We start from the raw sequence: 16,822 nt of genomic DNA on the forward strand, positions 1-16,822 counted from the left end.
AGTTGGTGCGTAGCCAGCAGTTGAGAGATCAGATGGCACCGAAGTGCACGGGTAAGAGGCCGGAACTGTAGGGAGTGCATTGCAAATTTCAGTGCGTATGGCCTGCTGCATATTCGAAGGGAGGCTTGTCACTATGCGGCAGCAGGGAAAGCTGTCGGGCGACTTTCTCCCTGATGAAGTCTTTAATCTGGTTCGACAGAGTTCCTTGGTGAACGTTGCCATTGGCGAGTGCGACGGCCGAGATCGAATCTGGTGATGGGACACTCTGTCGGGCGATGGAACGCTGACGACGCAATTCATCGAAGCTCTGGCACAGGCTTACGAGGACTGCCACCGTGGTCGGGCTCTTCGCCAGCAACATCTGGAATGCGCCATCCTCGATGCCTTTGAGAATATGTCGAATTTTCTCTTCTTCAGACATGGATGAGTTAACACGCCTGCAGAGGTCGAGCACATCCTCAATATAGCTAGTAAAGGTCTCACTATGTTGCTGGGCTCGGTGGCGCAGACGCTGGTCAGCGCGGAGCTTGCGGACCTCTGGTCGGCCGAACGTTTCGGTCACGAGGGTTTTGAAGGTGGACCAGCTGGCGATGGCGGTTTCGCATTTGGTGAACCATAGCTTGGCGACGTCAGCCAAGTAAAAGATGACGTAGGCAAGCTTAGAGTCGTTGTCCCATTTGTTGCTGGCACTCACGCGTTCGTACAAGGAGAGCCAGTCTTCGACGTCTTGCTCACCACTGCCGCTGAAGATTGGTGGGTCCCGCTGACGGGTAGCACCGGGGCAGGTCGACGGGGCAGCCGATGGTGCTGGCTGTGCTGGGATGGGCTGGTTGGCGACTGCGTCAGTCATGTTGTACGGTAGTCTTTCGGCCAACTTGCGAGAGCGGAGCTCCAGGTCTGCTTAGGGATCTCAGCAGCCTCCACCAAATGCGATGATGTTTATTAGAACAGAGGAGTCGCAACGAGGTCGCGACGGAAAATGGGCGAACAGCAAGTCTGGCAAAGGCGGCACAGGTTCTCGCGCAATCAGAGCACGGGCTTTTCGTTGTCTTCCGAAGGCGCATACGCGTTGGTGCGTATGCTCCACTACAATAACAATAACACCAAAACAGCGACGAAATATAACTCTACAGTATTGCATAAAATACAGATTATATGATATATATGTCATGTTTGGGGTGAGGTGACCAACAACCAACGCATATTCGAGTCTGACCAGTCTTACGCACTGTCAGACAGCATTCTTTTGTCGAGTTCCTTAACGTGCGTTAGAGACACCAATGTTTTCGTAGATTTTGCTGCAGATTGTTTCGATGTGCGTGTACTATTTTAAATTTGGTGTGAGAGTTAGACCAATGTATTTAAACTACATAACACCTACTAGACCTACATCGTCGTCAGTATATGTAAAACTAAGAGGCTGTTTCTTAATTGAGAAGGTCATGACTACAGTCTTTATGATGTTCGACATGTTTCACTACCGTTAAAAACTACAAAAAAGCAGTATTCAGTGCATTGTTATCTTGAATATCAGAGATGATTTTATAGAGAATGTGGTCGTCTGAATACCGTGTACGTTTGATTTGACCATCATGGTTCATTTCCTCTCCGTTATTTAAATAATCAACAAAAGCGGATCTTGCCCCGAACGTTGAGGCCCCTTTTAACAAATTCTGAGCGTGACAGCAATATGCAATGCAATCAATCAGCTTGTTGTCACCAAAAAGTTTCTGAAGAAGCCAGAAGTCTAGCATAGTGAACCATGTCAAAGTAAAGCCCCTATACTTTCGGAAAAGTACAGCGTTATTTTGATCTGTGCCGCTACCTCTTCTCCCCACCGGAGCAAGCTCGTGGCGCGTTACAGGGGGAGCCAGTGTCGCAAGCGACAGAAAAAAGCAACGCGCCTAAGAGGAGACGGTGAAGGGGGAGCAGATGGCGGTACTTATACGAAGTATAGGGGCTTTATGTCAAAGGCCTTTGAATATGGCATCAATATGTCTTTGTTAAGAGAAGAAGCAATATAGTGCGCGAATGGAAGCAACTGTGTAACTGTAGAATAGCCAGCACGAAAGCTGTGGTGTGATCGTTAAAGTATATTGTGGTAATTTAGATATTCTACAATGAATTTCTTAACGATATGCTACAAAGGTTTACAGCTAGTAGAAAGCAAAAATATTGAATGTGGTATTATTTGCGTGTTTCTGATGTTTTCTAATTTACTCAGCTGGGGAACCGTTATAGAAAATATTGTTTTTTTAATATAACAGTAAGATATGCGGCACACCATTCTGAATATCATTAGAGAGACTTATTTATATACCATCTGGCCCACATCGTTTCAAAACCTCAAGTTTTAGTATAAGTTTGTGTTCTACAAACGATCTCTATTTAAGAATTAAAAAAAACGGTAGTGTAAGAAATTATTTAACAGTTAAAAAGCAATTTAAGAAAGTTCAAAACAGTTTTCATTCAAAGTCTTCGAGAACACTCTAAGTTTGAGTCTACTTTACAGTTTTACGCTCAGAACACCCTTCGACGATTTCACTGTGTCATAAGAGCACACAGCCCCATGAGAAGCTTACGCTGCAGCGATCTCTTTTTCATTTGGTTTACGAAACTGCAAAATGCTGGTGTATGAGAATATGGCTGCGATCGACAAAAGAGCAGTGTCTGTGCAGTAATATGTTACGTAGGTCGCATATCAGCGATCAGATGACGGCAACGAAGTGGGTAGGGTTATCCGCTGTGCCTGCTGTCTTCCATTTTAGACGATGCTATACGCATCAGCATAAATATAGCTTCTAAATAGTCACGCCTCCTGTCATTTTTACGTAACAATATCATAGCGCGTAGACAGGTATATGAGCCGTTCGCTGATTCCATCAGAAATAGCGTGCGCTAGCACTCTTGACCGTGCCCTTATAATCAAAGTTATTGTTTGTGGATTGAGCGACGCAGTATGAGTATCTCGTCATACTCCTTCGTCCAGCTAAAGACTGCCAAGGCTTCCTTTTCGGTTGAGGAGCAATCGACGGCAGGCATCGAACGCTGAGGGCTGTCACTAAGTTTAAAGTTTTACGGAATCCCTCTGGTCGAGATGATACATGGTTGAAGGTAAAAAAAAAAAAACCTGAAGGCACTGTGCCTACCAAAATAAAAAGCTTAAAAAAACAGAAAAAGACGTTCTGGCTCCCATACGGAAGCCTTGTTCACAAGTGAAATAAAAACGTTTGTAAAGGAGTTCACTTCATGTATGTTTTAATATATCACGCAGGCAGCGCGCACATACTGACGACAAATTACCATTTTTCCCGTTTAAAGTGCCCGGATTGGTTTGTATCACGAGTGACTTGAAGACGCTATGACAGTCCTTTTTCTCTAGCGAGAACACGTGCTTTCCCCTAGTCGATTGTGTGACCACCTGACGCATGCTCAGCCAAGGCACAGGGTTAAACATTTTCTTTTTTCACGTCATAAATGCGCAGCTTGAGGCGCCGTTCAAAGTCACCCCTTTCACCGATATACACATCGTCACAATCCGCACACGGGACAGCGTACACCACACCAGGGAACTTCACTTTGGCTTATCTGTCCTTCACATTTACGAGCGATTGTCCGAGTTTGTGGTCCGGAACATGCTGTTATCGCATGCACCCTCCGTGCAATGAAGATGGACAGCTTGTTTCATCTATGCTTCAGCAGTGTACCTCGCTAGCGCTCTTGAGATTTTATCCTCTGGAACATCATACAGTGCGCGTAAGAAATTCATTGATTTCAACTTTACACGTAAAATGGCAGGGACGATGAAAACCTGTAAAAAGTGTCCATATAATTTTTTCTCGCAATGAACAAATATAAAGAAACAGTCGAAGCGGGCTAGCCTTTCTATGGCGAGCTGCGTCGTCTTCGCTGTAAACAATTGATTGATTGATTTATTGATTGATTGATATGTGGGGTTAAACGTCCCAAAACCACCCTATGATTATGAGAGACGCACGCCGTAGTGGAGGGCTCCGGAAATTTCGTGCACCTGGGGTTCTTTAACGTACACCCAAATCTGAGCACACGGGCCTACAACCTTTCCGCCTCCATCAGAATTGAATGCATTTCCCGGCAGCCACCGCAGCCGGCATTTGATCCCGCGAGCTGTGAACAATTCAGTCCGTTTGGTAGAATAAAATAATCCGGAGCCGCCTCCTTTGGTTTGGTCCTCCATTACACTCAACTACAGTCCCTTCACTGCAATTCCTACAGGCTGTATCTCTTCGATATTTGTGTCCATAAAGTACGTGTGTGACATGTGGGCGCTCAGCGCTGAATTTATAAGGATTCTCAGCTTGTGGGCTGCACACTCTGTTATTTTAACTTGTGCAATCGGACTCACAAAATGCAGGGAAATGACAAGTTCATCACACGTTACAATCATGCAAGACGCGAGGAAAAACTAGGGGAGGGGGGGGGCAAATGCATGGACAAGCAGGGTAGAAAGCAAATCACAATTGATAATTCTCGAATATGAACCATTCGAGACTATGTGCTCTAATCATGTCACGTGAATCAACGTTCTGGCGTCACAAAGAGCTTCACAAGAACAAGTAACGCCAAGTCGAAATAACACGATCGACTGTGTATCTTCAGAAGCTGTTTTAGGGCCCTTATATAGATAGGGTGTGCAAACACGGACACATGAGAGCAGTCAAGACACCGCAAACGCAGCTCTGAAAAATCTGAAAGCTTCTGAAAAGAAGGTGAAGTGATGTATTTTATGCCCAGATTCACCCCTCCAGTGAAATGAGACAAACGGCGGCGGGCCGCAACTTTTGGAGAGGCAGCGGTGGCATGGTCTCTCTCGGAACTTCGGCGGCGGCGCGAATGGCGTCAGCAAAAACGGGTGGCGGCGGCGGCAGCGCACGTGCAGCTCTACACTGGCGTCGCTGCGGTCGCGGTGATGTGACGGCAAGAACTCGCCTTCTCCGCCGCCACTTGTCTCCTTTTTCTGTGCCCACTGCGTCACCACTCCTAAGCGATACGTTGGTTATTACTCCTCAATTGCGTGCCGCAAAGTACTCAAGAAACAAAGTGAAAGGTTTCATAACTATTGAAAGTTATGGAGGCTGTAAAAAGTTTGCATAGACTACTTTAGAATATGCAGACTCCAGTCGGAACGGCAGATTTACTTTGAACAATGTTGTTTTCGTTGCGTACCCAAAAAAATGGGTGATATAGGAAAATATGCTAAGTGGTGCTAACGTGATTACAACTATAGACAGACTCCGGGATGGGAACATATGTGTGCTGAAGTATAAAAAATGAAATTAGGATGTCTCTAATTCCCTAAATGCATTCCGCTTTAACGTGAAAGTTGTGCCTGCATCTGCGAATAATCTGAATGATTTAAAAGAGTTGAGCTTTCTCTAACGGGAGACTCTACATGAATGTGACTGTAATGAGAACAAACTTCACATATTCGGAAAATAAACGAAATTGTACGGTCACACAAAACGATTTTGGAAAATTTTGGATATGTCCGTTTATTCGGATATACATGTATCTTCGGCGGCTGCATTTCCGATGGAGGCGGAAATGTTGTAGGCCCGTGTACTCAGATTTGGGTGCACGTTAAAGAACCCCAGGTGGTCAAAATTTCCGGAGCCCTCCACTACGGCGTCTCTCATATTCAAATGGTGGTTTTGGGACGTTAAACCCCACAAATCAATCAATCAATACATGTATCTTCTCAACAGTCGCTAGAGATTGTGTAGTTGTTTATACCCTGATTTGCGTGAAATGCTGGGGTGATCTACCGCCGCGTCACAAGCAGTAATGTTCACTTCGTATGGGAGCGCCGCTCATAGCAACAATTCCAACACAACACCAGGATGTCGAAATGAACATTTTCGATGGCGCAGTAAGCGAAGTGGCTCAAGAAATATTATAACAACCTTCGTATCAATTAGGTGACGACATGTCTCATAAGTCATGTACACGTACAGGTAATCAGCTGCAAAGAAAATTAATTTATGAGGTGGCTATCTGAACTGGTAGTTACGAGTGCGACATCACCGTTGCCACTATTCTGCTCGAAGATACAATCTGGCAGTATTGAGAATTTCCGCAAGGAACCTCAAACGCACTTAACCTCAATAATTTCGGTAAAAGGAAGCTCCAAAATTATTGCATGCGAAATACTAATCCGAACAACGTGTTGAGTGAACAAGTACATCAGAAAAACATACACAGCAGTGGTGGTGGTTTCTTAAGGTGAGCACATACGATATATTTTGCGAGACTCGATAGTGTAAGCGAGCGTGGGTCTAAGCACACCAGCGAAAGCAGGGTCCGTAGATATGTGCATTCCTCCAATACAAATAATGCTAGAGCAGGACAAATATTCATATCTTCTATAGGAACCGCTCATGAACACCTCAAGCTAATAATTTAGATATTGTGTCTCGTGTCTCAAAATCACATGATTATGTACCAATGAATGTTTTATCTAAGCAGAAGTGTGTTTGTGCTTTTCACAACCGTCGGAATGCGGCTGCCGTGGCCAGGAATGTAATCCAGCAACGGTGGGGGGGAGCGCGACACAGATTTTTTCACCCCTTTCACATTGCCTACAATCGAGCGCGCGATTGTACAGCAGCAACAGTAAACATTTGTTGCTTTACCAGGAACATTGTCGATTAAGTTTTCGCCATTCATGTGGAGCTTGAGACGAGCAGAAAGCGGACGCAAACAGGGGAACATCGCGCGAAGCGAATGCGTCATTATGTGCGGCAGGCATATTTCGGTGTACATTTGCTGAACGGTATGAGAAATTGAATTCTCTATGGATATTCTTTGTGCAAAAACAGCAGAGATGAGAATGTAATAATAATAATAATAATAATAATAATAATAATAATAATAATAATAATAATAATAATAATAATAATAATAATAATAATAATAATAATTATTATTCGTATTTAATCAAGGCGGTGAGAAGGATTGCGAGGAAAAGCTGCGAAGGCAGCTTGAGGTGCCGTCTCCGTTTCCTCTGGGTAAAGTTTTTCTATTATTTTTTTGTAACGCATAACTCTTGCGTTCTTGGTTCTTCCACCGAATCAATACCAAAATAACTAGCCCATTATGGTTGCTCAGGAGATTTATTTCATTTATTCATTTGTCCTAATATCAGCAAAGCTAAAAACAGTTCGTAAAATGAAGAGCTCACATTATAAACTGCACACCGTCAAGCGCTTTCGCTTCCAGCGAAAACTGGTCGCTACAGGAACGACTTGAAAGATTTCTCAAACACCTGGTGAATATCGGGTGAGAAAACTTTATTGTACACTGTACATTCAAACATTCTTCGCCGTATGAGCGGCGCCACGTGATTCACTCTTGGCAGCCACGCCCGCGATGGGAGCATCCCGTACATTTCGCTGGCACACAGAAGGCTTTCGGAGCTTGAAGCCAGTAGATATCGCGAGCAGGTCTTGTACTTTCGACTCCGAATTAAAGCTGTGCGAGAATGTTATTAGGTCTGCCTGCCGCAGATGTTTTACAGTTTTTCAGATTTTTTCTCTGTAACTCCAGTTCAGAGTGTTATAGGCAAAAAATAGCTTTGCGGCCACGTGATTTTGCAACAACACACCTATACAGTGGCATATATATACACACACACATTATGACAAACACACTAGAATCAGGCGTACACAATGAATTGGTGGAAATACTTGGCGGTCGTTTATCACGTAGTGCACTTCCTCACTGTTGTAGACGCCTCTAATTGGTAAATAAAGCAGGTATAGCGGGAGCTCGTTATGCTCTGGCGTGCGATTGCGACATTATGGCATCTGAGAATGGTGGTTGTACGCAAAAGACATTTGGTCCTGCGATTGGCGCTTCTGGAGCGAGCGCTTGCCAGGTCGTGTTCACCTATATCGACAGAAGTGAAGTGGAGAAATCTGGGAAAGTGGAAGGCGACGCCGTCTTACGAGAAAATTAAGGCGAGACATAACTCCGAAGACTGCGAGCTTGATCCTCCAGTTTCGCCCCGGGATCCAATATTTTCTTTGGGCTCAGTTCACGCGTACGCCTTATGGAGCACATCGGTTTAAGGGGAACGCCGAAAAAGAAAGTTATAACATAAGCTGCTTACGATTATCAAGTATAGATATAAATAACACTTTTATTCATGAGACGTAATTAGAACACCAGAGAAAAAAGTCAAATGAGAGGCAGGTGAGAAAGAAGTCAGCGTAGGTAGTGTTCGTGCTGGTCCCCCCCCCCTTTTTTTTTTGAGGTGTGATAAAGTGGCCAGCACTACCGCACCATTCCGCGTCATTTTGCGGTGACGTCGTAGATTTTGGCAGTATATAGGTCTCGGCAAATATTCGTTATCAATAAATAAGGCGGGCAAAAAAAAATACTTTGCGAGTTTAGAGAATTATGTTTTCACTACTCGTGTATACGTTGTTCTTAGATACTATACTTAGCGTGTTTATGTTCGTGTCTTAGTGAAGGTGCGATTTGAATTAATCGGCCTTCCTGATCGACCGAGCCGGCAACGTGCGTTAAGACGACGTAAATGTTATTTATTGCTCTTTTCGTTGCTTGCGTGTCCCTTGAATACAATCGAAGCGTGGAAACAAATAAGGTGCGGCGTTGCTTTCTGGTCTACTAATGGCGGGCGTTTGTGATTGCGCAACGTTCACTTGCCACTGTTACCTGAGAAAGACGTCTCTGCCTTCCTGTGACGACATTAGGGTCTCAGTGAAAGCGTCCTCTTACTGCCTCTCATCTTCGCCGTAGAAGAAGAAATAATGGTGCCGCTATGTGGCCAGCAGCAGTGATAACAGAGACCAACAGCATCGCGTGACTGAGGGTCACCGGCGCCCGCCTAAAGGAAGGAAATGTCCGTTGCACACGTGGAGAGGAGATCAGCCTGCTTTGAAAGCTCCGGACCAAAATTTCTATCGCATGGCTGAGCAAGTTTAGAAAACGCTTTGCTTGCGAGACACGTGGGAGTTTGTCCCAAGCCCATTGGCACAATTCGGAAAGACGTGCGAGTTGCATGTGAAAAAAGAAGGCAAGAAAAGAACAGATACAATGCGAGGTATTAGTAAATATGCCGTGGGCCTTCTCACACTTTGAAAGTGCGGCGTGGCGTTATAGGCTTGTGTTGAGCCCCACCCGTGGCAGGCAATAAACGCGTTACGTTAACGGCTTTTCGTTGCCTGATATCCACGAAACGTTCAGTAAAAAAAAAAAAAAAACGCGAGGCACTTAAAAAAAAAAGTGGTATAGCTTTCTGAAGATCCTTGTGTAAGAATTTTTTTCTAAAGTGATCCGGAAAAGGAATATATTTACATGTTATATTTGGCGCTTTGATTATCAAAATTCATATATATGGCATGTCATTTCGCAAATAATTAAAAACTTGGGCGAAAGCGGCAGGAATGTGTGCATGAGCCAGCTGCCATCGAGCTGGCCGTGACTTCTCCAGGTACAACTACAGAATCAAGTGATAGAAAGAGAGAGAGAGATAGCAAAATAGTAAAGACATAAGCTTAGAATCACATGCGGCTTTGCGGCACATATTCGGGCGCTCAAATTTCACAGAGAGAAGAAAAAGAAGACTTCAAAGCAAGAATTTATGGGAGTGCTTAGCCACAACTACATAATATAAACACAACACGTATCTACGAACTACCGAAATTCGCATAACCGGGCGCCACAGCAGCACGTCATTGCACAACCATGAGCAAGCTACTAGACAATAGAAAAAAGCATCCTTTCTTATCGCTGTTTGTCCACTCACAACATTTACAAGAGGTGAAACATGTATAGGACTATTTACATATTCAAGCAGCTATATACATAACACATTTTCAGAATTTCACTGAAACAATGGCGCCATTCGCCGCAGTGTCTTTCTCGACGAGATCGGTTTCACAGGCACCGTTTGTATAGCCATTGTGATGGCATCCATTGCAAACGTTCTTTGGGACGTCGGCGACGCCGTTGGAAACTTGCAGTTTGAACAACGACGCGTCCTCTATTTTTGTCGCACCATTACCGGTGGTGACTTGGACGGCGTTGAGGTCTTGACTTTCATTATTGTATTTGGTGTTGTCGCTCCTCATCTGGTCTAAGTTCATGAACCTTCGGAAGAACTCGTTATCCAGGCCTGCCACGGGACATTCGATGAGGAGGTAGACGATGGCACCCAGGAGGTAGGACATCACCACTTGTGATATGTAGAATTGAGCCTGCGTATGCCGCCAGAGTAGCACAAGTTAGTTGTACGTTAGACGCAAGAAAGGTGTCATGAAACAATTTTGCGGCTGCGAATAAACTTGCAACAGTAACTCCATACAAGACATTCGTTATATTGCTGAGCAGGAGGTCGATTCCTGGCCACACCTGCCAAATGTTGATTGGCATGTGGCGTTTAACGTCCCAAAACCATTGTGAGTATGATAGACGTTGTAGTGGAGGGCTCCGGAAATTTTGACCACCTGGGGTTCTTTAACAGCACTCAAATTTGAGCACATGGGCCTACAGCATTTTCGCTTCCACTGAAAATGCAGCTGCCACCGCCGAGATTCGATCCCGCGACTTGCGGGTTAGCAGCTGAGTACAAATAACAACTAGACCACCGCGCTAGAGTGTAACCGTGGCGGGGCCACCTAGCTACCAAATGTTTGTACAAACGATGGAAGAACGCTCAGATATCCCACTTTTGCGTGAGCGTTAAAGAAGCCCAAGTGGTCGAAGGTAACCCCGAGACCTCCTGCACGCAATCTGTCGTGGCCCTTGCAGAACGTCGGGAAGCTAAGTTTTGCGAATCGACTAGAGTACGGAATAATGTTACGACTTTACTTTGGTTGTATTTATTTTCACGCTTTGTCATGACTATACGACCATCGCTACAGCTGCTTTACCACAAGAATCGGTTTTTAGGAGCCGTAGACGATAAACGAAAATTCCGGAATACTTTCAAAACAATCGTAGTATACGAGCCGGGTTTCCCAGATTTTTCTCGATTATGCTAAAAGTCAAGCTCTGTGACTTCTAAGGGTAGGTAACGTTTCAATAATGTAGTAACGACCTCTTGATAAGATAGTAACGATCCCTTGCTAAGGAATCAAGCTAATCCCGACTCATCTCTAGTGTTACAGTGACAGGTATACATTTGGCACTTTTGTCACATCTAGTAAGCCTTGTGCGGTGTATATATATATATATATATATATATATATATATATATATATATATATATATATATATATATATATATATATATATATATATATATATATATATATATATATATATGTGTGTGTGTGTGTGTGTGTGTGTGTGTGTGTGTGTAGAATACCTTCTAGACTACCTGTTGATAATTCTGCATGTAACATATTTTTATGGTAAACGGAAGCGTTATATCTGCGACTTATGTGCAGGTGTTGTTGCTTACGTGCAAGAAAGGCTGTTGAGTGATGTTCTCGCGGCTCAGAATGGCGTTGGTGCCCATGAGGAGGATATGCACCATGTATACTGAGAATGAAAGCCTTCCCAGCGGGTACATGATGGGCCAGGCAAGGATCTTGGTGACGAAACCTCCCCGGCCCGTGGCGCAAGCGTACAGGACCCAGCCAACGCACAATCCCCAAGACACTCGGTGCATTCCGCCGTAGATGGCCGACTCTAGTCTGTGCGGCTGGCGGCCCTCGAACCAGCTGCGCACGCCCAGCAACGCGGCGAGTGACACCGTGATGGCCAGGACCCAAGCAGCGCGCTGAACCATCTTCGACAGACGGTGCCTCTTGACGGCCAGGCAGCCGAAGATGATGCCCACGAATAGCGGCGGTGCGTGCGTGTATGCCTTGACGTAGATGTTCATCGCCGATTCGATGAGCTGCCTGCGGGGGAGATAGGAGACACAGCGCAGTCAGTGACCGACAAGAATACTGCTGCTTGCGATAACATGTCGCAAAAATGAAACTGCGTAGTTAAACAAGGCTTAAAGGGGCTCTGCAACAATTTTCCAAGTAACAATTGAATGGCTTTATTAAAGAAGCTTATGGTCTCATGAATCGACAGCCGAAAAAAAATATTAGAGTGAACCTAGTACGAGCAAAGTTTGCCAGATTTATCACATGCTCTAATTTCTTTCTCTCATGTCTAGGTGAGCATGCTGAAAGCAAAGAGGGAAGGAATATTATTGGAGAAAGATGTTTCGTTGCGTGCGGTCATGGCCTTGAGCACGTTTTCTTTTTTTTTCGAACGCGCGGTTTACTTTCAGTGTGATCGTCAGCGAGCGTGCGGGACGTGGCGGCCTCTCGCGGTGTCCTCGTTGTCTACACAGCTCACGATGCTCAAATCAGCCAATGGACGTGAATATGGGTGTATGGCGAGATCATTCGGGTATATGACTTTATTTGTCGAAAGTAAAAAGTACGATTTGTTGCTGACTTTAAAATAATAGCGAATTTCAGGCCCGCGTTCTGCGATATATTGTTTTGCTCGCGTATTCTGAGGAGCCTTGACAACCTTGTTGCCTTTTCTAACCATGCTGAATCAGTGTTGCAGGGCTCCTTTAAATTTCACTTTGGTAGTGTTACGGTCCACGTGCTGTTATGGACACTCCATGAAGTCGCTTTTAAACCGAGGTCAGTGCTCTCTTCGTTTACCACCATCCTTCAAATACACTTTCTGTTCACTGTGAACTTCTGCTAGCGTTCTAGAAGGGGAATGACCGAACAAGTACGACTTACCTCACATTCGTGGTTAAGACGATGTTGAACGGCGTGTATTCATGCACGTAAATCTGAATACCGGTCGTCAGGCAAGTGGCAACAACAATGAGTCCCATGAAATACAGAGATCCTTTGAACCATCTGCAACAAAAGAATCAAAGCCGCCGTTTGTTATAGTAGCGCGCAGTAAATTGAAACATGCTCTTTGAAAAAGAGGGCTGCTAGTACAGAGAAATAAGAGATGGCTATAAGACCACATGACAAGCCACATGAACACACTGTTCCTATCTTAATGGTTTTTATGTTGCAACATTTACTGATCTGGGAACAACTACGGAGAAGTTGACAAAGCAAAGAAAAAAATGAAAAATATTTTGGCGAGGTCCTTGAATTACTGCGCTATTCAGTTGCATATAATACGCAGACGCATTACCTTGTCCAATTTACTTATTACGATTCGTAGTGGTCGTGTTGTTGTGGTGCTTTAATGCTGTCGTGCAGCTCGCGGGATCAAATTTTGGCCGCGATGGCGGCATATCGATGTATGGGAATTCTAGAGGCGCGTGTGGTAAAATTTGCGCGCATGTTAAATAACCACATGTGCTCGAAGTTTCTGAGCCGGCCACTATGGAGTCTCTCGCAATGGTATCGTATTTTCGAACAAAAAAAAAAAACGCCAACAATTGTAACTTACTTATTTTCATATCAACGAACCACGACTCCAATTATGCGTTCATGTTTTCGCAGTCGAATGAGCAGTATTGACGAACGTGCCGTATAGTCGGGTACAACTTTAGAAGACAAGGGGAGGCCCCGCCCAGATGACCGAAGCGCAACAGCCAATTCACTCCGCGACTAAAGAAGTAGTTCTGCTAAAAAAATTGTGACTGCTTATGAAACGCGTATTTGTCGGTGTAAATAAGATTTGTGTATTATGACGAGCGCTTTGGTAAAAATGTAATGATGGAAATTCTACAGCACATGCCGGATCGCGGAGGCCGATAAAGAACGTCCCTCACACATCCTGCTCCGTTTGAGAAGTTGCACAGAAGCACATTTCAATGCTCGCATATTTGATTGAAACACTTTCCTGATTATCGTTGGCAAGCTCAAATTTTTTATTCGGGCAGCTAAACGCGCTCCGATATCTTATCACACTGGTGCCAACGATCGGTCGTTTGCGCACTGAGCTAGAAACAACGAAGTTAGCATGTTCTCCGTCCGCAGGATCACCGGCCGTCCGGCTCATGACGACCTGAAGTGCGTGCCTATTGGCAGATGCTCGCGCGCATCGGACTTTGAGGCGAAAATGCTGTTGCCTTCTAATGTTATACCCGACTTTAGTATTCTTTCTTTTTTTCTGTTCATAACTATATAAACAAACTTAGATGACCGAGTAATCTCGAGATTAAGCCTAGTAAACCTGCATGATGTGTCAAGCGGACATTAACGAACGAGCAGTGGGATCAGTGTAGCACGTTCTTGCTAATAGTGGAGTATGTGTATCTTGTTGGAAAATAAGGCATGCAAACCTTGCGCATAATATAGGCTAAATAAAGAAAATAACCACTTACTTAGGCATGATGAAGACCAAGAATATTGTGCTGACGATGGCAAGCTGGTAATCGACTGAGATGTACCAGTAGTGGGGCATACACTGCACGAAAGAAAGACAAGTGACTGCTTGAGGACACCGCACCCTGTGCAAGTGCGCAAACACGCTGTTTTATAGAGGTATATACAAGTACAGAAACAGTAGTAAGAACGTGCACCGTAAAGAACCCTAGGTGGTCAAAATTTCTGGAGTCTTCCACTACGGCGTCTTTCATGATCATACGGTGGTTTTGGAACGTTAAACTCCACAGATCAATCAATCAGTCAATCAATCAATCAATTAGAAGTAAGGCCATATTTATTTGTCGAATAGAAGCGTTCGTTATTTTTCTTCGTAATAAATAGCATTTGAGGCATTAAAGGGTAGTTTTAGGGCATAATACTTTCATGAAATTTCCTCGAACGTCACTTTTTGTCGAGCAACATAAAAACAAAAAATAACAAAAGCGTATGAAAGAATTATTACAGGCGCCGTCTGAAGATGCGACGTGTGAATGTTATTCACTGACAAATTGAGAAGTTAATGTCCTCGTTCGTTCATTTTGTTCACTATCGCGAGATGTGTTGGCGCTTCTAAAGGGTTCCCACATCACTCCGATTTCAAAAACGAAGTATTGGTTTCTTTCTCACCTTAACTACCCTTCCTACAGGCGCCATGTCCTCGTCGCCATTTGCTTCTTCATAATACACGTGTGCAATATCAGCGCTGAGCTTTGAGCCTATCGTGATTTTGCGCTTTTATATGTACGCTGATATCTCCAATTGTGCGATCGGAAACACACAAAACGAAATGAACTCGGTTGATCGCGCCTGATAGTCACACGAGACAAGGCAGATCAGGCGTGCAACTGCATGGCAAAGCAAGGTAGCAGACAATTCACAACTGATATGCTTCGTACATTATATGCACTAGTCGAAAGCCCATTTCATCACGACCTCATGTCAACGTACTGCTGTTGTTGCTAATCGTGTCGAAAAGACGGGAAACGCCAGGAGTGGAAAACGTGCTCGTTCTAGGTGTTTTTCAGGCATTGTTTATAGGGATGTTTTAAGCAGACGACGTCGCTTTTATTTAAATAAAATTAGTGCGCAAGACAGATGTGTCGGTTCACTTGAGTTGCAGGAGCTCACCTATCACATTGATACATAAGTCCATAAGCAGTTACGGCAGTACAAAGGCCTCAAACTGTAGGTCGTATGGTGGTTTCGAAACGGATGATAACGTCAAATGGCAGCACAAAATACAGTCGTTCCTACATGGGTGGCTTATACTCTTATTCAATATACGAAACGAAAGCTTCATTGTGCGGTGTCTGCAGGCACCTATAGCTTCAATAACCATGCTCCTGGAAACTGAACGTTTTTTCATACATATAGGCATCTTTGATCTTCGCTATATGACTTGTTCTCTCCCTCTTTTCCTCCCGTTGCCTGCGCAGAGAGTACCTTGTCGCACTTTTTATTGAGATTAACTTCCTAGTCAATACTTGTCCTCGCTTGGCGATTTTTTTCTCTTTTTCATTTAGCAACACGATTGTCGTGCACCCGTTCTTATGAGCCGCTTCCGGCATTTAGTTTATGTCAGTTTCTGTAGATGTGCAAAGGTGTGAGGTAAAAGTGTGCGCTATTTGAAAACTTGCAATTATCATGCTCGTGATGTTAGTTTTCTTTCAAAAACCTGCCGTAGGATTGATAACTATATGACGCAGGGCCGCGACAGGCTACTCACCAGGTCCTTGAAGCCGTCCATGTAGTTTTGGGACATAGTGAATATCTTCCACCAGCTCTTTTCGCAGGGGCCCACGAAGAGATGCCAGTAGTCGTGCAGCACGGGCCCGTCCGCCAGGGCAGGGATGAGGTAAACGAAGCCGAAGAGTGCTGCCATTGGAACGATAAATCTGCGGCAAGGCAGAAAACATTGTTTCTTTAACCCGTGCACTGGGTTTTCCATGCAACGTTCTTAGTAGCGGCTGTACCGAAAAAAAGCGAGACGCATCCAGCATGAACGACGTACATTTGCTGGTTGCATTTTATTGCGGAAGCAATTACACGGGAATTATCAGCTTATTTGCAGTCGGCATCACCGTGCCATTCCGGATATATATATGAAGGAAAGTGTAATTTTAAGGGCTCGTTCTCTTTTGTTAGACGCAATATAAATGAAAACTACAAGACAGTAATTTCAGGGAAAGTATAAGAGATGTTATTAGAAGTAGTTGTAATGCAAATTGGAAGAAAGAAGAGTGGACGAAAAGATAACTTGCCACCGGCAAGATCCGAACCTGTGACCTTCGAATAACGCGTCCGATGCTCTACCACTGAGCTACAATTGCGGTAATCTCCATCCACTTTGTAGGGCATATATGTGCCTTTTAACCGTGGGAGCGTTAGTCAGCGCCACCTGTCGCCATTGCGTCGAGTGTACAACACTTTTTCTTGCCTGTTGGGCGTCACTT

At 44.5% G+C, this 16,822-nt stretch overlaps 1 protein-coding gene across 1 annotated transcript in view; it reads right to left on the reverse strand.

The window, feature by feature from the left end:
* Positions 1–7,311: 7,311 nt before the first annotated feature.
* Positions 7,312–16,822, reverse strand: part of LOC119161389 (nose resistant to fluoxetine protein 6) — a 34,285-nt gene continuing 24,774 nt past the window's right edge. Inside the window, exons 9-13 of the mRNA XM_037413828.2 lie at positions 16,096–16,264; positions 14,327–14,409; positions 12,771–12,893; positions 11,471–11,915; positions 7,312–10,262 (exon numbers count right to left, since the gene is read on the reverse strand). Coding sequence (XP_037269725.2) covers positions 9,882–10,262; positions 11,471–11,915; positions 12,771–12,893; positions 14,327–14,409; positions 16,096–16,264 — 1,201 coding nt within the window. The 3' untranslated portion in view covers positions 7,312–9,881. The remainder of the gene's footprint in view (positions 10,263–11,470; positions 11,916–12,770; positions 12,894–14,326; positions 14,410–16,095; positions 16,265–16,822) is intronic.

This window comes from Rhipicephalus microplus, chromosome X, assembly GCF_043290135.1.
Source record: "Rhipicephalus microplus isolate Deutch F79 chromosome X, USDA_Rmic, whole genome shotgun sequence".
NCBI classification, from domain to species: Eukaryota; Metazoa; Arthropoda; class Arachnida; order Ixodida; family Ixodidae; genus Rhipicephalus; species Rhipicephalus microplus.